We start from the raw sequence: 20,076 nt of genomic DNA, 5'->3' as shown, positions 1-20,076 counted from the left end.
GAAATGGAGATGAGATTTCTATTATCATCTAGGCCAGTGGTCAGCAAACCGTGGCTCTTGAGCCACATGCAGCTCTTTGGCCCCTTGAGTGTGGCTCTTCCACAAAATACCATGTGCGGGTGCGTACGTACAGGGAATGTTGTGGAGTGAAAGAAGATGTAGTGTCGAGGATTGAGAAAGGTATGTTGAGATGGTTTGGAGATATAGAGAGGATGAACGAAAGGAGATAGATGAAACAAGTATACAAGACGAGTGTGGATGGGAGAGTTGGAAGGGGTTGATCTCAGCGAATGTACCTCAATCAGATTGAGGATGTTTTTAGGAAAGGCCAGCTTAGGAGTACCCTAATTAAGTTAATAACCATGTGCCTACCTATATAGTTTAAGTTTAAAAAATTTGGCTCTCAAAAGAAATTTCAATCGTTGTACTGTTGATATTTGGCTCTGTTGACTAATGAGTTTGCCAACCACTGATCTAGGCTAAGACAAGGGAATGGCTGAAATCCTCCAGGAAGAAAAAAGAGGAAAAATAAAAGTAAAGATAAATCCTGAGGACATCAGTATTTCAGAGTTGGGGGAAGAGGAAAACAACCAGAGGAGACTAAGGTCAATGAAGCCAGAGAAAATGTGCAAGCAACATACTGGGGTAGGACATGGAGCAGGCAACGTGGTGATAAGCTGTGGAGAGATCAAATGATGAAACACTGCGGGTAAAAAGGCCACTGGCCATTAGCAGGTCAGTTGTTGAACTTTGCAAGAGTAGCTTTATTAGAGATCAGACTGAAAGTAGAGGGCATTGGGTTACAGTGTGCCACTTAGCTCCAAACCCACCTTTTGCCGGCTCTGTAAAAATGGATCTGCCCTAGCTGGTTTGGCTCAGTGGATAAACCATTGGCCTGCGGACTGGGGGGTCCTAGGTTCAATTCCGGCCAAGGGCACATGCCCAGGTTGTGGGCTTGATCCCCAGTAGGGGGAGTGCAGGAGGCAGCCGATCAATGATTCTCTCTCATTGATGTTTCTATCTCTTCCTCGCCCTTCCTCTCTGAAATCAATAAAGATAAATATAAAAAAAAAAAAAAAAATGGATCTGAAGCTTTGTCAGTAGAGGGCGCTGGAGAGACACTGCAAGAGGAGAGTGTAGTTTCCCTTGCAGCACGGTTGGCTTCCCCAGTGCCCAGCTCCTGCAGACCCAGGCCTTCTCCATCATCCAGCCCTTGAGCATGGGTGGCTTCTCCAGCACAATGCTGGTCCTCCGGCAACTTGAGAACCTGCCCCACACCCCAACTATAAAAGGTAGCTTTATAGAGTGGCTTTGGTGTCTGGTGAGACAGCTCCCTATAAAGAGCTTTCCCCAGCACCCTAGAGCCCGGTTCAGCAAACTTTCTCTGTAAAGGACAGATCCCCTCGATAGATTCTGTCCCAACTACTCAACTCTACCGTTGTAGTTTGAAAAAGCCACACACCTTATGTAAACAATAAAACTTTATTTATGGACACTGAAATTTTTATTCCATCTAATTTTCACTTATCACAATATATTCTTTTCCCCCTAACCATTTAAAAACGCAAAAACCAGTCCTAGCTTCTGGGCTGTATAAAAACTGGTGACGGGCCAGCCTGTAGGCTATAGTTTGATGACTCCTATTTTAGAGGGAAGATTTTCATGAAGTTTCACAAGACTGACTTTCCAGTGATGCCAGTGGCATACTGCAGCGACCTTTCTGTCTCTCCCTCAAACTCTGGGTCCCAGGGTATGTGTGGGGCTGAGGGGCAGTTAAAGGTCCCTTCCTTGGGTGCTGCCCTATCTCAGCCCTAAGGTAGTGGGGCTGCTCCCTACATCTGCTATTCCTATTGTCTTTAAAGTTCTTGTCACTTTCTATGTCCATTTCTATCACTGTATAAGAAATAACCATATTTAGCACCTTAAGACAATAAGCATTTATCTGTTTCCATGGGTCAGGAGTCCAGGCATAGCATAACTGGGTCCTTTTCTCGGGGTCTTAAAGATTGCTGAAGATGTCAGCCAGGGCTATGATGTCATTTGGAGCTGGGGTCTCTTCCAAGCTCACTGGTTTTTGGCAGAATTCAGTTCCTATGGCTCTGAGACTGAGGCCTCAGCCCCAAGAGTCTGCTGGGAGTTTCCTGATAGGTGAGCCTCTCTGCAATATGGCAGTTTGCTTTAAGGCTAACAGGAGAGCACCTCTGCTGTTGCTGTTCACCTTTATACATTCTTTCAAAAGCATCATCTGATTAAGTCAGGCCCACCCACAGTAACCTCCCTTTGAATTCAGTCAACTGATTAGGGTTCTTAATTATATCTACAAAATCCCTTCATCTTTGCTATATAATGTAATTTAATATTGGGAATGATGTATACAGTATAGAGCATATACATCCAGGGTAAGAAATCTTGGGGACCATCCTAGAATTCTACCTACTACAGATGGGATAAAAATCATGCTTAAATATACTTTTTACATTTTCTTTCATGTTATTTTCATAGTATTTTTAAAATTTTCCTATCAAAAGGAAAATATTTAACTTCATATAAAATACCAGGTGGGGCAAAAGTAGGTTTACAGTTGTATGTGAAAGTTTATTCTTGTATTATTCTTTATTAATTTTTGTATTATTTTCCATATGAACTATAAACATACTTTTGCCCTACCCTGTATATTTGTACCATAATTATTCATTATATACATGTTGAAAAACTGGTGCTTCTAACTTGACCAACCATAGAATTCATGGTTCACAACATTTTCTATCAATTCTGCCTTCAAGGTATATTTGCCAAAATGCCAATTTGTCTAAAGCAGAATCTTTAGATTCATTCTTTTTTTTTTTTTTTTTATGATTTCTTTATACTTTTATTATTTGTGTTTTGTTTTTTTTAAAATATTTTAATAATTTTTATTTCTTAAAGTATTACAAAGAGTATTACATATGTCTCCTTTTTTCCCCCCCTTGACATTCCCCCACCCCCTACCCCCCGCCCCGTGTCTTGTGTCCATTGGTTAATCTTATATGCATGCATATAAGTCCTTCAGTTGGTCTCTTAATCCCCCCCACAACCCTCCCCAGGCTCCCCACTGTAGTTTAACATTCTGTTCAATGTTGCTCTGCTTCTGTATCTACCCCTGTTCATCAGTCCATACTGGTCCCCTTTATTTGTCCCAACCTCACTGGAGTAGTCTCAACCTCACCAGGGCCGTCTAAGCCTCACCAGTGCCGTTTCAACCTCATCGGGGCCGTCCCTACCTCACGGGGGCCGTCCCTACCTCACGGGGGCCGTCCCTACCTCACGGGGGCCGTTTCAACCTCACCGGGGTCGTCCCTACCACACCGGGGCCGTTTCAACCGGATCAGGGTTGTCCCTACCACACCGGGGCCGTTTTGACCTGACCGGGGTCGTCCCTACCTCACGGGGGACATTTCAACCTCACCAGGGCCGTCCCGACCTCACCGGGGCCGTTTCAACCTCACCGGGGTTGTCCCTACCACACCGGGGCTGTTTCAAGATTCATTCTTAATAAAACTGATTTTTCTATGAGGTTACATGTTATACATTTTATATTGAATATGCATGACTCATGCAGAACTCCAATTTGTAGTTAGCATTCAGAAGATTTCTAAAACTATTATGTATATACTAGGAAATTTGATTCTATATGATTCAAACAAAGTTAAGAAAATTCAGTTTTAAAATGTTTATTTCATAGTTCATAAAAAAAGGCTTTTATGTACAAGACTCAAAAGTAAATAGAAAGGCAGCTTTCAATCACAAATGGATGAGTCAGCAGTCATTCAAACTCTACTGTGGAAGCATATTTAATGCACACTCTTCACTGTTGTATATAAATAATTTTAACTATGCAGCCCAAGTTCTGGGACTATCAGAACTGCATATACATGACATTTGTGGTCAATTTTAAGATTGGTAAAGTCAATTTCAAGCTCTTATATTTGGAGTACAGGTTTCACTATTACAAATATATGTTAACTAATAAAATAATCGGCAAAGATTTCTCTGTCCCACGCTCATACATTTGTAATCTGAGTCCATCTGCTAATTTCCCTTCTTCTAGTTACTATTCAAATTACAGCAGTTATCCGTGGAGTTCCCTATGCATCTCACCCATCTCCTTTATCTGCAATAGAAGAAAAAAGAGAGAAAACATTAAAATAGTTTTCTAATCTTTTGTTCTTTCTGAAAAGTTAAAACAAAACCAAGAGAAAGCAAGATGCTTCTCTTCCACATTTATGAGACATATTTAAATTTTAAAAAAGAAAGCTATCATACAAGGAAGCACACACAGGGTGCATGATTCAAACTGCTGTTTAGAGAGCGAAGATGGCCAAAGTGACAGGGGAAAGTAGCAGGTAAGCTAATGTCTTTAAGAATGGATAAGATTTTTATTACATGTATGCCATTTTTACATCTAGGCAGAACCAATTCATTTTCTATTATCAACCTTTTATTTTATGGGTGAGGAAATTAAAGTTCAGAAATAAGTAGCTAGTCCCAGACTACACAATTAGTTATAGGCAGAACTGAGACATGGTTACAACAACTACACCCGACAAACATTTTGCCCAGTGGCAAGCCTGAGATGAAAACTGAACATGGATTACTTTGTTTAATCCTCATGAGTCTGCACTATTATCTTCGCTTTATACATAGGGAAACATGGAGGCTTAAAGAAGTTAAATAATTTGTCCAGCTAATAAGAGGTCAAACCCAGGTCTATATTGTTCTTAACCACAACACTATATTGTCATTCTGAATTTCTGATATAATTCAGTTTAGGGATAGTCCCCTAGACCAGTGGTCACCAAACCAGGTAAGCCAGATGATTATGGTATGGGAGAAAATGGTAGAACTTTCTAGTTCCATTAATAGATTTTTTCAATATTATTTTACATTTCTGTGTTATTTGGTAAAATATCAGTAAATAGCACATATACAATTACAAAAATACATAAATATACAAAAATTGGGTATACTGAAAATGTCATTGATGGATTTAAGAACAAGTGTATTCGTATCAAATTCCAAGTGTCTGAAACACACTAGCAATCTCACACTTAGATTTCACACCAATGACTAGTTAGTATGCAACAAATTAAGGACATAAATTAAGTTTATTTTTAATGATCATTATTTCACTAGCATAAAGACAATAAATCAGGTGATTAGTCAAAGAGTTTCTCTAAAATGAATCCACCAGAGTATGCTTCTAAAAGACTCCACTAAATGTTAACACTTTGTAAGAAAAATATATATGTAACAGGCTTCCTATCCCATTATTATATGAGACAGAATTCCTTGGAAGTTGGTCTGCCATGAAACTTGAGCAAGAAAATTTAGGTAAGGGAGCATTGTAAGACTGTTCCTAAGACTCTATGGACAATATTACAAAAGGACTCCGGTGTAATTGAGACCTGTCAGTGTCTAGGAAGATAAAGTGATTATTAGCAATAAAAGATTAAACAAGGGTCTTTTTATTAAGTAATCCATTTACCTCAGCCTTCTCATACTTTGTCTTTCTTTTCTTTGTGGAAATAACCTGAATGGAAGAAAAATTATTACAATTTTAGGACTGCTACCCAAACAAAAAGTTGGTCTTAATCAGCAATTTTTAACCGGTGTGCCACAAGAATGTTAAAAACATGTAATACCTGGCTACTTACTCAGGGGCACTGACCTCTTTTCCCTTAGATTGTCAAACAAAAAAATGACAACAGCCAATACAATAGTCATCCAGTATAAATGAGTAAAAATTATACCTTTTTTTTTAAGATCAGCAAAAAATATATTTTTTGGTGTGCTGCAGACTTTTATCCATTAGTTTATGTGTGCCATAAGATGAAAAAGGTTGAAGCACTGACCAGTGTGGCTCAGTTGGTTGAACATGTTCCCATGCCCGAAAGGATGCCTGCTCAGGGTGTGTGTGGGAGGCAACCGATCGATTTATCTCTCTCTCAAAAATAAATAAAAACAGCCTGACTGGTGTGGCTCAGTGTTGAGCATCGACCTATGAACCAGGAGGTCACAGTTAGGTTCCTGGTCAGGGCACATGCCTGGGTTGTGGGCTTGGTCCCCAGTGGGGGGCATGCAGAAGGCAGATCAACAATTCTCCCTCATCACTGATATTTCTTTTTTTCTTCTTTTTTAAAATATATTTTATTGATTTTTTATAGAGAGGAAGGGAGAGGGATAGAGGGTTAGAAACATCGATCAGCTGCCTCCTGCACACCCCCTACTGGGGATGTGCCCGCAACCAAGGTACATGCCCTTGACTGGAATCGAACCTGGGACCCTTCAGTCCGCAGGCTGACGCTCTATCCACTGAGCCAAACCAGGTAGGGCGATCACTGATATTTCTTACTCTCTCTTACTCCCTTCCTCTCTTGTAGAGAGTGCCTGGGAAGGCACATGAGCACTTCTTTAATTATTGTTAGCTGAATCCAGTGGCATTGGCAGAGCCACTTCCTGGAAACACGCTTTGCCAGAGGCAGGAGTGTTGTCAGCTTGACCTTCAGTCCAGGTGTTCAGGGGGTGGGTTTCATTATCTAAATCCAGCCAAGCACCAGGAATGAATACAACTCGGGCCCACCTAAGAATGCAAATAATCTCCTTTGTCTTGACCTTTAGTAAAACTTCCTGGTTTTTGCTGTATAAAATAAACACACTGTATTGGCTCTGGGTCACTGTCTCTCCATCAGAGCGCAGTGGTCCCACCCAGCCCCAGCTTTTTCCTTCTATCTCTGTGTCTGTCTCTTTCTTTCATTTTCCCAATCCCCAGCAGCCCTTACTCAGGAACTGGACCGCTCTCTAGCTGCGCTGGACGCAGAGGAGAGAGAAATATTTACATTCTCTGAAATCAATAAAAATATATTTAAGAAAGAAAATAATGAATCATCTTTAATGAAAAGTAAAAGCCTGATGTGCATTCTTCCACATACTGTTCCATCCTAATACAAACATCAACTAGAATCATGCAATATTTTTGCACAGCCTGTATTGTCACAGGAACCCTACCAAATCAAAAGCTATAGACTGAACTCATTCTTTTCCATAGCCACTTTATTCCACGGCATGGATATACTATGTTCAGGTTGTTTGCAGATTGACCATTACTAGCAACACTGCAATAAATAACCTGACCATGCTTCCTTATGTACTTATGCTTTCATTTAAACAGGACAAATCCAATGATTTCTATGACTAATCTTTTTTTTTTTTTATGCGCCCTAGCACCCGCCATCCTATGACTAATCTTTCATGTGTTTATTTTTGCCATCTGGAATTCCTCTTCTGTAAATTGTCTATCCATACCTGCTGCCATTCCTTCTTTAGTTTCCTCATCAATTTGTAAGAGCTCTATATACATTATGCATAATACCTTTTTTTTTTATCATGCATGGTGAATATTTCCCCCAGCCTATCATTGATATTTTCTTTTAAATATATATTTTTATCGATTCCAGAGAGGAAGGGAGAGGGAGATAGAAACATCAATGATGAGAGAGAATCATTGATCGGCTGTCTCTTGCACGCCCCCTACTGGGGACCGAGCCAGCAACCCAGGCATGTGCCTTTGACCAGAACTGAACTCTGGACCCTTCAGTCTGCAGGCCGATGCTCTATCCACTGAAGAAAACCAGCTAAGGCGATATTTTTTACTTTACAGTATCTTTGCCATACAGATGTTAATTTCAATGACGTCAAATATATATCTTTTCCCTCACAGATTCCAGATTTCTTGTCTTACTTGGTTTTCTTTACCACAGATTATTTCAATATGCACTGCCTGACTCCTCTCCCGGGTGCTCTGCCGTTCACACAGCTGGACAAGGTGGTCGGCCCCGGTGGGGTGAAACTGGAATGCAACCTGTTTTCTTCCAGGTGGAGTGCCAAGTGTGACAATCCCATTGAACTGACAATGTAAATTCCCATGTACCTTCAAATCTATTTCTGAATTTTTTATGTTGGTATGATTCCCTGAAGCTGAAGCACCCGTACATTTCTAGAATAAACCCCACTCCTTCGCGTGACACATCCTTCTCCTGAAGCACTGATAAATTCAATTTGCTTCACATTTATCACTTTTAACTTCTTGCTATGCTAACCTTAATCTGTGTTGTGTCGTCTCATCTCATTGAATGGCTGGAAGTTCAGGTATTTTGCACTAATCCTGGCAGGAGTGTTGAACTGTTTGCAGCGAGAACTGAATGACATTTGCTGCTTGACAGCAACCTAACTGACCTGCGAGGTGCGCAGCTACAAGCTTTTCTGATTAGTATCCTTCCTTGCTTCATAAGGTGATTTTTTTTTTAAATAAAAAGGGACCAGAAATGCAATAGATTCACTCACTATAGAGAATTATTAAGAAGAAAAAAAATATTTTCATTTCATTTATATCATTTTGGAACATGGATATAGCCTTTTGATAATGTCACCTTGCCTTCAAAGAATACAAGCTTAAATAAAACTTCACTTGTTTTGCCCTACCCAGTTTGGCTCAGTGGATAGAGCGTCAGCCTGTGAACTGAAAGGTCCCAGGTTTGATTCCAGTCAAGGGCACATGACTGGGTTGTGGGCATAATCCCCAGTGGGGGACTTGCAGGGGGCAGCTGATCCATGATTCTCTCTCATCATGGATGTTTCTTTTCTTTTTTTTTTTTTTTCCCATCACAGATGTTTCTATCTCTCTCTCCCTCTTCCTTCCTCTCTGAAATCAATAAAAATATATTAAAAAAAAACCAAAACCTTTACTTGTTCTATACTCACCAGAACAACGATTCCAGCAATAAGTGCTATTGCCACAACCACGATGACAGCAATAATGCCAGCTTTTAGACCCTGCATTGAAAATTCAGGTGGCTTTTCATCAACATAGTAAATGGCAGTTCGACCAGGATCCAGATCCAGTTGTTCCCCATCTACTCTCAGGTCCATTCTCTTGGAATGGAACAAGGATTCATCTTTTACCTATATTGAGAAGGAGAAAAGCAATTTAAAATATTTTCTAAAACCTGGCCATGTGGAATTACATGTCAATTATAAACCAAAAAAACTGTTGCCGCCCAGCCAGTGTAGTTCAATGGTTGAGCATCAACCCATGCACCAAGAGGTCACAGTTTGATTCCCAGTCAGGGCACATGCCTGGGTGGCAGGCTCAATCCTCAGTGGAGGGCATGCAGAAGGCAGCCAATCAATGTTGATGTTTTTCTCTCATCAATGTGTCTATTTCTCTCTCCCTCTCCTTTCCTCTCTTTCTCAAATCAATAAAATAAAAGAACTGTTGCCAAGAATCTTTATGGTTTCAGTGATAACAGTCTCATACGCTGAAACTTAAAAAAGACCATTATTATAGGAAATTTTCAAACATATACAAAAGTAGAAAGAATGCTATAATGAAGTCCCATGTACCTATCACCAGATTCAACAATAAAAACACAAGGTCAATCTTATTTTAATCTTTCTTCCTTCTATCTTCCCCCTCAATGCCTCCCTTCTTCAGACCAAATTATTTTGAAGCAAATAACAGATTTCATATAAAAAAAGTAGCATATTATAAGATATAAACTGCCCAGCTGGTGTGGCTCAGTGGTTTTGTGTCAACATATGAATCAAGAGGTCTCGAGTTTGATTCCTGATCTGGGCACATGCCCGGGTTGCGGGCTCGATTCCTGGGGAGGCGGTAGGGAAGGGAGCATGCAAGAGGCAGCTGATCAACAATTCTCTCTCATCACTGATGTTTCTATTTTTCTCTCCCTCTCTGAAATCAATAAAAAAAATATTTTAGCCCTATCCAGTTTGGCTCAATGGGTAGAGGGTCAGCCTGAGGACTGAAAGGTCCCGGATTCGATCCCAAACAAGGGCACATGCCTGGGTTGTGGGCTCGATCCCCAGTAGGGGGCATGCAGGAGGCAGCCGATCAATGATTCTCTCTCATCATTGATTTTTCTATCTCTCCCTCCCTCTCCCTTCCTCTCTCTGAAATCAATAAAAATATTTTTAAAAAAATACTTTAGAAAAATAAATAAAAATATTTTTTAAAGGATATAAAGTTAAACAAACTATTTTATCATACCAGCTATACAGCATTTCTCACATAACTCTTATTCACGAAAATAATGGGAAGACTATACACACAAACTAAGCAACTACCAATGAGAGGTAATAGATAAGAATTATGTGAAGATATTCTAGGTAGAACAATTTGATAAAAAGGCATAAATAAACAAACAAATAAGAAAGGTATATAAGAAAGGTGATAAGAGTGACAGAGAAGACATTAATGGCAGCACAAGAACCACTAGCAGAACAGAGATAAGGTTGGTCTATACGTGGAGAAGCAGATGATGAAAGATCTTGAATCCGCTGAGGCATGACAAACAGCATTACATTTCTATACAAAGGAGTAAGACGAGGAAGATTATACTCACATCTTTTTCAATATAATAAGCCACATCAGCTATGTCCACGTCATTCTGCATTTTCTGAGTAGAATTCTGCACTAGATCAATAGTGATAATATCATTCTCATACTGGGGAGGAAATTGAAAAATACAAATTAATATTAACATAACCAAAATCATGAATATATAATTATTCAATAATCAGAATATTTACTATTTTATTTTCTATAATCTACACGTATCAGTGTTCCTTTCCAGTAGTAGATAATTGAGTTTATCACTAAGAATTTTAAAAATCTTTGGAAAAATAAAAAAATAAATCTTTGAGAGGTCTTTAAATCTATCCAAGGGAACTAAGACAGCAATGCAAACAATAATTACAATCATGTTTTCTTATCAAAAGAAAATTTTCTTCTCTTGAAAAGATTTTAGAATAAGATATTAAAGCACCATATTTGGCTAGAACTATTTTAAAATTAAAATGTTAATGAAACACAATCCAAAATGCAATTTGTATTTACCACATTCTGCTTTTAGGAAGCAAAAAAAGCATATTCCTTCCAAAAAGTTATTTATTTTCAAAGGAAGTCTTTAATATGAAAAATAGACCAAAGTACCAGGGGGTAGGGGGGAAGAGAGGGTAAGGAGAGGAAAGAAAGCACAGAATAAACTGTGAAAATGAAGGAAAAAGAAAAAATTGTTTGGGGGCGGGGGTAGTCATTGCATCTATGAAGCAAAAATAGAAAGGGAGGAACAATTGGAGGCTTAGAGAGAACTTTTTGTAAATAGAAAATATGATAAAAATTAAAATGCAATAGAAGGCTTGGAAGACAAAGACATAGAAAGCTCTCAAATATAGAATAAATGACGGATAATAGAAGGGAAAGGATTAAAAAACCCAAGACTCAGAAAACAACAGCATAAGAGGTAAGAGAAAATTCAGGAGGGTGGGGATGAATTATGAACAATGGATTGGAACTAAATGAACTTTTCAATATCAACACTGGAGCTGTAAGATATTGGAGAAATACCTTCAAAAGTCTAAGGAAAATTGTAACTTTGAATTCTACACTAAGTCAAATTATCAATCAATTATAAGAATAATCTAACAGTATTTTTAGGGATTCGAGAACTCAAAATTGGACCTTCCATGTACCCTTTTTTAGTGCGCTTCTGGGGGATGGGCTCCACTAAAAGCAATAGAGTCTCTTTTTAAAAATGACATAAGACCTGGCTGGTTTGGCTCAGTGGATAGAGCATCGGCCTGCGGACTGAAGGGTGCCAGGTTCAATTCCGGTCAAGGCATATGCCGAGGATGCGGGCTCGATCCCCAGTAGGGGTAGTGCCAATCAATGATTCTCTCTTATCATTGATGTTTCTATCTCTCTCTCCCTCTCTGAAATCAATAAAAAATTATATATATTTTTAAATGACATAAATTTTGCCACGCCAGTGTGGCTCAGTGGCTGAGTGTCAACCTATAAACCAGGAGGTCATGGTTCAATTCCCAGTTGGGGCACATGCCTGGGTTGCAGGCTCAATCCCCAATGTGGGGCATGCAGGAGGCAGCTGATCAATGATTCTCTCTCATCATTTTTTTTTTTTTAATATATTTTATTGATTTTTTTACAGAGAGGAAGGGAGAGAGAGATAGAGAGTTAGAAACATCGATGAGAGAGAAACATCGACCAGCTGCCTCCTGCACATCTCCTACTGGGGAAGTGCCCGCAACCCAGGTACATGCCCTTGACGGGAATCGAACCTGGGACCTTTCAGTCCGTAGGCCGACGCTCTATCCACTGAGCCAAACCGGTTTCGGCTTCTCTCTCATCATTAATGTTTCTCTCTCCCTCTCCCTCTTTGAAATCAATAAATATTTTAAAAATAAAAATGACATAAATTTTAATCTAGAGGAACTTAAAAGTAAATTAATACTGCTTTAAAAGAGTTCCATCACACTATTAAAGCATTTTCAACCAGAGTTGAAAAAGTTAGGGAAGAGCTAACTGGTTAGGACTACCTCCTGAGAGAGAGGAGATGGGAGTGAGGCACCCAAAAGGAAGTGTGTCTAACAGCAACCAGAGAGCAGTTTGCCAGGGCAAGAAGACTGGTGTGTGTTTGGGATACTAAGAGATACAACATTTGCTTTAAGGGTAAACTGAGGTTTTCAAAGGCTATAAAAGAAAATAAAACAGGGAATTTGCTTTATGAAGTGCCCAGAGCTGAAAATGTTACTCAAATGCAATTTAATCACCACCAAAAATCAGATCCAAACCACACTGCTTCACCAACTTTCTGTAAAGCTCATTTACTAAAAAAACAAAAACAAAACTTACCAGAATATTTCCAATATATTTTGAATCCAGCTGATAACGAGTTGTGATGATCTCCTTGAGCGCACTGTAAATAATTAAAAATCATGTTTTTTTAAAAAAATGGTTGTACTATACAACATTAAGAAAATACTTTTTAGAAAATTTAATTAATTTTTTTTAAGAAGCACTAATTGTTAACTAAGCAGATAGCTCAAGGTCTGGAGTTGTCAATAACCAAACTTGTTGGAAATTTTATGCCATTTTGCAAATCTATACTAATAAAAACCTATGCGGTCGTCTCGCTCTCACGCCACAAGGAGAGATCACCAGGAGGCTGCATGCAGGTGTGGGTGGGTGGGGACTTGATGCTGCGTGCGTAGCATGGAGGCGGGGCCCACGGCTCCAGCCTACCTCTTTGGGGTAATCCATCAAGGAGCCCTGGATGGGTGGGCGGGGCCTACCTCTTTGGGGTGATAGATCGCGGGGCTCCCGCACTGTGAGAGGGCACAGGCCAGGCAGAGAGACCACCACCCCCACCCCTGCCTGCGAGTGCAAGAATTTCATGCACCAGGCCTCTAGTATCAAGATAATTGATTCAGGCTAGAATCATCCATTGATACTAAACTATTGAATTCTACTTTGATTAGAAACAGGGTATCAAGGGTCTGCCCACAGATTATACTTATTTATTTAGTTTTTAAATTTTTTATTTATTGATTTTAGAGAGAGAGAGAGGGAGGGAGAGAAAACTATTAATGTGTTGTGCCACTTATTTATGTATTCATTGGTTGCTTCTTATATGTGCCCTGACCAGGGACAGAGCCTGCAACCTTGGAGTTATTGGGATGCTCTCACCAACTGAGTGAGCTACCCAGCCAGAGCTTGCCCACAGATTATACTTATTAACTAGTGGCCTGGTGCACAAAATTTGTGCATGGGGGGGGGAGGGGTCCCTCAGCCCGGCCTGCACCCTCTCCAATCTGGGACCCCTCAGAGGATGTCCGACAACCAGCAGTCGGACATCCCTCTCGCAATCCAGGACCGCTGGCTCCTAACTGCTCACCTGCCTGCCTGCCTGCCTGTCCCTAACCGCTCTGCCTGCCAGCCTGCTTGCCCCCAACTGCCCTCCCGGCCTTCTCACCCCCAACTGGCCCCCCTTGCTGGCCTGATTATCCCCAACTGCCCCCCCCCCACCAGCTTGATCACCCCCAACTGCCCCCCCACCAGCCTGATCACCCCCAACTGCCCCCCCACCAGCCTGATCACCCCCAACTGCCCCCCCGCCAGCCTGATCGCCCCCTACTGCCCCCCCCACCAGCTTGATCACCCCCAACTGCCCCCCCGCCAGCCTGATCGCCCCCAACTGCCCCCCCACCAGCTTGATCACCCCCAACTGCCCCCCTGCCAGCCTGATTGCCTCCAACTGCCCCCCTGCTGGCCTGCTCGCCGCCTACTGCCCCCCAACCGGCCTGCTCGGCCCCAAGTGCCACTCCTGCCAGCATGCTTGCCCCAAACTGCCCCTCCCGCTGACCTGATCATGCCCAACTGCCCCTCACTGCCAGCCTGCTCGCCCCCCAACTTCCCCCACCACAGGCCTGATCACCTCCAACTGCACTCCCCTTCTGGCCTGATCACCCCTAACCGCCTCTACCTCGACCTTGCCACTATGGCTTTGTCTGGGCGGTGGCCACGGAGCCAGTTGGGGCAACCAAGGAAGCCAAGCCTCCCGCCCGTTCCGGCCGGCGCTGCCATCTTTGTCATGTCAATTTGTATATTCCCTCCTTATTGGCTGTGGGCGCTGCCATCTTTATTGAGAAGTGGCGGTTAATTTGCATATTGCTCTTTTCTTAGATAGGATTAAAAAGAGGAAAATGGTAACTACAGTGGAGAAACCTGGCGACACAACCTTAACCACAGTTACCACCATCAGTACAGGAACAAGGTGACATCATGTCCTTCCTAGGACTGGTTTTATAGATGCTGGTGATAAACCAAGGGAAAAAAAAGTATAACCTGTACTAAATTATGAGGAAACATCAGAAAAACCAAATTTGAGGGACATTCTATAAAACAAGTTGCCTAGCTGTGGCCCATACACTGAAGGGTGTCAGTATTAAATGCATACTGATTCCCAGTCAGGGCACATACCCAGGTTGCAGGTTCGATCCCAGTCAACCTGTCCATGGAGGCAACCAGTCCATAACCAGTCTGTTTCTGTCTCTCTCCAAAAAAAAAATTAAAAAAAACAACAACAGGCCCTGGCCACGTAGCTGAGTTGGTCAGAGCATTGTCCTGATACACAAAGGTTGTGGTTTCAATCCCTGGTCAGGACACACATATAAGAAGCAAATCAATGAATGCATAAATAAGTAGAACAACAAACCAATGTTTCTCTCTCTCTCCCTTCTCTCTAAAATCAATAAATTAAAAATTTATTGCAAACAAAACAAAAACAACTTGCCCACACTCTTCAAAATTATCAAGGTCATGGAAGACAAAGAAAGGCCAAAACAGTGTTCCATATTGAAGAGAAAACAGTCATGACAACTAAATGCAATGCATAATCTTAGATTGGGTCTTGGGTCAGAGGATAAAAAATTGTTATAGAGGACAACATTGGGGGCATGATGTCTACAATTTGCTCTCATATGGTTCTGGGGGAAAATATACATGCTTAGATAGATACACAAAGCACACACACATATGCATACACACATACACATATAAAGAAAAAATGTGGCAAATGTTTCCTGGTGAATCTAAGTGAAGGGTACTAGAGAAATCTTATTATTCTTACAAATCTATTTCAAAATAAGATTAAAATAGTATGTATAGTATCTTTTTAAGAAATACGAAAAAGCACTGTGACTTGTTTTAGTTTTTCTAATGTAGGACGGAAGATTTGAGCATCAACCATGTAAATACAATATACTGAATAGCACTTACGTCTGCAAACTTTGACTATTATAAGGTTTTTCTCTTGTTTTGTGTCTTAGTTCAATGATGATCCAGCTGTAAAATAAAAAGACAGCATTAACTATAACAGCTCAGACTTTTACATTATATTATTTTCTTAATAACCTAGTAGAGGTAACAGGAAAAGGATTTATGCAAAAGATATGCCTTTAATTTTTTCCTTGGCCCTCACAGATCTTTCATAAAGAACTCATCCAGTGGCTCTCTCTATGGAGCACCCCAGCACCTCCCCCCACCCTTTCCCCCAGAACCGCCCCCCTCCTTTCTCCTTGCCTCTCTTTCTCCTAAGCTCCAAGGGTCCTTCGTTTGCCTCTGTAACTTGTTTCCTGAGCCCACTTGTTCTACGACTCACTTCTTCTACCTCTGTGATTTTCTAAATAAACTTTTCCTTGTATTTAAAAAAAGAACTCATCCAGGAGGGAACGTCCTTTTTAACACTGACTCTCTAGCCTCTGGTCATGTTGGGCTGAGGTCCAGTGAAGACACAGAAAGACACCAAGAGAAACAGAAAAGTAACCTCGAAGCTTCAGGAGATAGAAGCGTAGAGAGCGACCATCTTGGTCTTGATACCTTTTCAGTTTCTAGTTCTTTCCAATAAAACCTTTCTTGCTTATGGTAGCTTGAGTGTGTTTCTGTTCTTTTTCATTACATAATCCTCAAGACAACCATATCTCACTTTAAAACTGTAAGTGAGCCCTAGCTGATTTGGCTCAGTGGATAGAATGTCAGCCTGCGAAATGAAGGGTCCCAGGTTTGATTCCGGTCAAGGGCACATGCCTGGGTTGTGGATCAATGATTTTCTCTCATCATTGATGTTTCTGTCTCTCTCTCCCTCTCCCTTCTTCTCTGAAATCAATAAAAAATATTTTTAAAAAAATAACAAAACAACAAAAACACCACTATAAGTGAGCAAATACATAAGTAGCTTAAATCATGCATGTACATTTAATATTAACCCAACTTTGAAATACTGAACAGTGTTGAGTAAAAATATTAAAGGGAAATTATGTTTCATATGCTACTGTAAAAAATATATATATAAATATTGCCAGTGAATTTATAAAATATCTCTGGAAGGTTGTAGAATAAACAGTTCTATAGAGTTAAACTGGGTAACTAGGAGCTTGAGACGGGATGGAGACTTTTCACTGTACGCCCTTTTCTATCTGTTGAATTCTAAATCATTAAATTGTATTATTTACTCAAAAATAAGTTTAATTAAACAAATCTGAAAAGCATGAAAACAAATAGAAGAGGCAACCCAACTCACTAGGTCCTCACTCGTTCGGAGCAGGTTTTCTCAGTGTCCTTATCTGTTCTTCTGACGCCAGCAGTGTTCACACACCAGCACGTGGTGGTGCCATTGCACTGCTTGGCTTTAAAGTGCCCGTTCTCGTCACAGTCAGGATCGTAGAGTCCGTCGTTATTCTGAATGGCGTCTTCGGGTTTCGGTCTTCTCCCAGACTTGGAGTGAGACATTTCTGCCTTCATCACCAAACATTTGGTAGCCACTACAAAAACAAACAAACAAACAAAAAACTCTTAACGTCATACTGAAAAATATATCTCAGTTTTATTCTTAAGGGAAAGCAATTTTAATTTAACTTCAAACTCCCAGGGCCAAAGATTATTATAGACTCGCATGTTCCCCGCTCACTTTCTAAAGGCAAGACACTGTCAGGAGTACGGTAACTGACAAAATAACATGATTCAGATTTGAGCCAGTAAAAGACTTCCCACGTCAAAACACACCCATCAAAGAAATACGTCAAAATAAAGCTGAAAGGCCGTGAAGATGTTCTACTCACATTTTGAGCAGATGACGGTATGCTGCGTACCGATGGAAGTACACCGGCACTGACCATACGTGTCCGTAGAGCAGTTTGTGGTCAGTTTGTAGTTTTCACAGACACATTCTAGGAAGAAAAAAAGTCCACTTTAAAATGTGAATCCAACTATCGACTCTGGTGTCCCGGCTAAATTACACTGTGATAATAGCGTCCAAGTTACGGGGACACAAAGCCTTTAACAGTGGTCCTGAATGTTTTAATTTTCAGCTACAATTGGAGCGGCTGACATAACTTAATATAGATATATAGTCTAATTTGCACACATTGCTGTTTTGATTTTCGAAACCAAGAATACAGCCGTCTAAACATCATATTTAGCTTGGTCCCGGGGTCAGCTCCTTCCCTCCTTCCTGTGGTAAGATAAACCCTTGCCTGTCAGCTACTGACCCTTCTTCCAAAATCAACAATCCCATTCCCTTCCTCCTCCCCCCGACCTCGGATTTTCTTATTAAGAGATGCTTGCTTTGGGGTTTAATAGGAACATATTCAGCACCTGCTGGACTATATTGTATCTTAAAAAATATATACTTTCAATTGAATTTGGGAGCACCTCAGTATGTGCGTTTCCTAACACAGACCCAACTTTTTTTTTTCTCGAGAGGAAGGGAAGGAGGGAGGGAGGGAGGGAGAGACGTGGATGTAAGAGAGAAACATCAATTGGTTGCTCACCACCTTTAGGTGTCGGGGACAGGACCATGGGACAGAACAAGGCTCCAACCAACTGAGCCACACCAGCCAGGGGCCCTGGTACCCAACTCTGCTGCCCATCTGATTATTGATGTCAGTGTAACAGTTATATCCTTGACTATCTCAAAAGTAAATTTTAACTCCAAATGGCAAGCCCACCTAATTTCTTTTGTCTGATTAAGAGAGTGCAATCATTAAAAACAAAAGTAGTGTGACAAACCAAAGAATTTTAATATTAATCCTTCATGTCCCAAGTTGGCTTTATTTTTGCCTCGTTTAAATTATAATCAATACTAACCACCTATATACTCTATCAGCACAAAACGAAATATTAGGGCTAAAAAATGGAGAAAGTATAGTGGCTGTCCTCAGAGTTAAAATCTTATGCAGCACTATACCTGCTCAAAGCACACTTTTCATGTCCAAGCAATGTCAAGTTTAAAACAGACCAATCATGTACACACTTTCTGAACACAGACCTATAGCAGCTATCATCACTGTAAAGGGATTTTAAGATTTCAGTATTTAACCCCAGACAGAATCTAGAAAACCGTGAGTTGTTTAAACTGCATTACTTTGAAAGGGTAATTAATTAGGCTGTGCCCTGTTTGTGAGAGTATAAAACCCTTTCGAGAAAACTTTGGCCAATAGCCATGTACTTCTGCCCACCATCTTACAAATGATAACAGCCAAGATGTTTATCCCAGAGTAAGAAAAACTGGAGTCAAACTACACGTCCAGCATTTGGATAATGGTGTGACCTTCCACGATATAGACTATCCTGTCACCATTTAAATAAAGAAAATGTCAAACTCTGGATGCATTGGGGGAGGGGGGGTGGAGCGGGGTGTGGAAATCAAGATATAACACTGTGTTTAGATTTAGGGCAACATTTAGAACAAGGTTAAAGAGAAAAATACACCCCATTATTAATTATGGGATTCTCTTTAAGTGGCGGGATTATGTTTTTTTTTTTACCCTTTAGTGTTATCGATATTTCTGGGTCCCCTACACTAAAGCTGGCATTACTTATATGATCCTTAGAGAAAAGAAAACACCTACAACGCCTAGGAGTCAAGGTCCAGGCGGACTCGCTCCCGCCCGCAGTTGAGGAGCGGCCCGGGTGAGCTCCCCGCAGGTGGCCTCCCACAGCCACCTGTCCCCTCCTGAGCCCCACATCCGGGGCCGCCGCAGGTGCTCGGGAGGGGCGGGCGGCAGGTCGCCGTCCAAGACTGCGCTCCCGGCCGACGCGGTTTCGGCCCCTCCAGAACCCCAAGTGCTTCGCACACACAGAGTCCGAAGAATCCCCGGACGTGGCCACTCCATCCCCTGCCCCCCCGCCGTCCCTGTCCCGGCCACCTCCCTAGAGAAGACGGCAAAGCCCCCAACCAGGCTGCTCCCGCTGCCCCGCGCCGAGTGGGCATCTTCCTGCGCCCCCACTCCCCCCGCGCCCCGCGCGGTCTGGTCTCCAGACGGCAATGCGCGGCCGCGCTCCCCTTCCCCAAATCTCCGTCTCGGGTGCCGGGAGCCAACACACACCCCATCCCGAGCCCAGGCCAAGCCCACAATTCCGCTCCCGACCTTTCTGAGCCGCGGCCACCGCCGCCGTCGCGAGCAGAAGCCCGATCGCGAGGACCTGGGGGGGCGCCATGCTGCGCGCGAGGAGGAGGGCGCGGGAGGAGGGGGCCGGCGGGGCCCGCTGGCGGCCGGAGCGCGAGGCGTGGGGCGCGCGAGCGCGAAGAGGCCGCTGCAGGATGCTCCGGGGCCGGGACGGACGACGCGCACTCGCCGAGGGACTGCTCACTCTGGGCGCGGGGC

General features: G+C 41.9%; 1 protein-coding gene across 1 annotated transcript; it reads right to left on the bottom strand.

The window, feature by feature from the left end:
- Positions 1-3,694: 3,694 nt before the first annotated feature.
- On the bottom strand, positions 3,695-20,050 carry EPCAM (epithelial cell adhesion molecule). Its single transcript, XM_070429159.1, has 9 exons — positions 19,840-20,050; positions 17,530-17,637; positions 16,992-17,232; positions 15,692-15,757; positions 12,767-12,830; positions 10,458-10,559; positions 8,797-8,997; positions 5,525-5,569; positions 3,695-4,150 (listed from the first exon to the last, which is right to left on the bottom strand). The coding sequence occupies exons 1-9, from the start codon at positions 19,907-19,909 to the stop codon at positions 4,109-4,111; spliced, it is 939 nt and encodes a 312-aa protein (XP_070285260.1). The 5' UTR covers positions 19,910-20,050; the 3' UTR covers positions 3,695-4,108.
- Positions 20,051-20,076: the final 26 nt, after the last annotated feature.

Source organism: Myotis yumanensis, unplaced genomic scaffold, assembly GCF_028538775.1.
Source record: "Myotis yumanensis isolate MYYU_CA2020_CCGP unplaced genomic scaffold, mMyoYum1.0.hap1 SCAF_11, whole genome shotgun sequence".
NCBI classification, from domain to species: Eukaryota; Metazoa; Chordata; class Mammalia; order Chiroptera; family Vespertilionidae; genus Myotis; species Myotis yumanensis.
Note: the sequence above shows the minus strand (reverse complement) of the source record. Positions and strands in the feature narration are given on the sequence as shown.

Coding starts and splice junctions, on each gene's coding strand:
- EPCAM (XM_070429159.1), bottom strand. CDS start 19,909: ATGGCGCCCCCCCAGGTCCTCGCGATCGGGCTTCTGCTCGCGACGGCG. Junction 17,233..17,529: donor TACCGTCATCTGCTCAAAAT/GTGAGTAGAACA, acceptor TTGTTTTTGTAG/TGGCTACCAAATGTTTGGTG. Junction 10,560..12,766: donor AATATATTGGAAATATTCTG/GTAAGTTTTGTT, acceptor TTTCCTCCCCAG/TATGAGAATGATATTATCAC.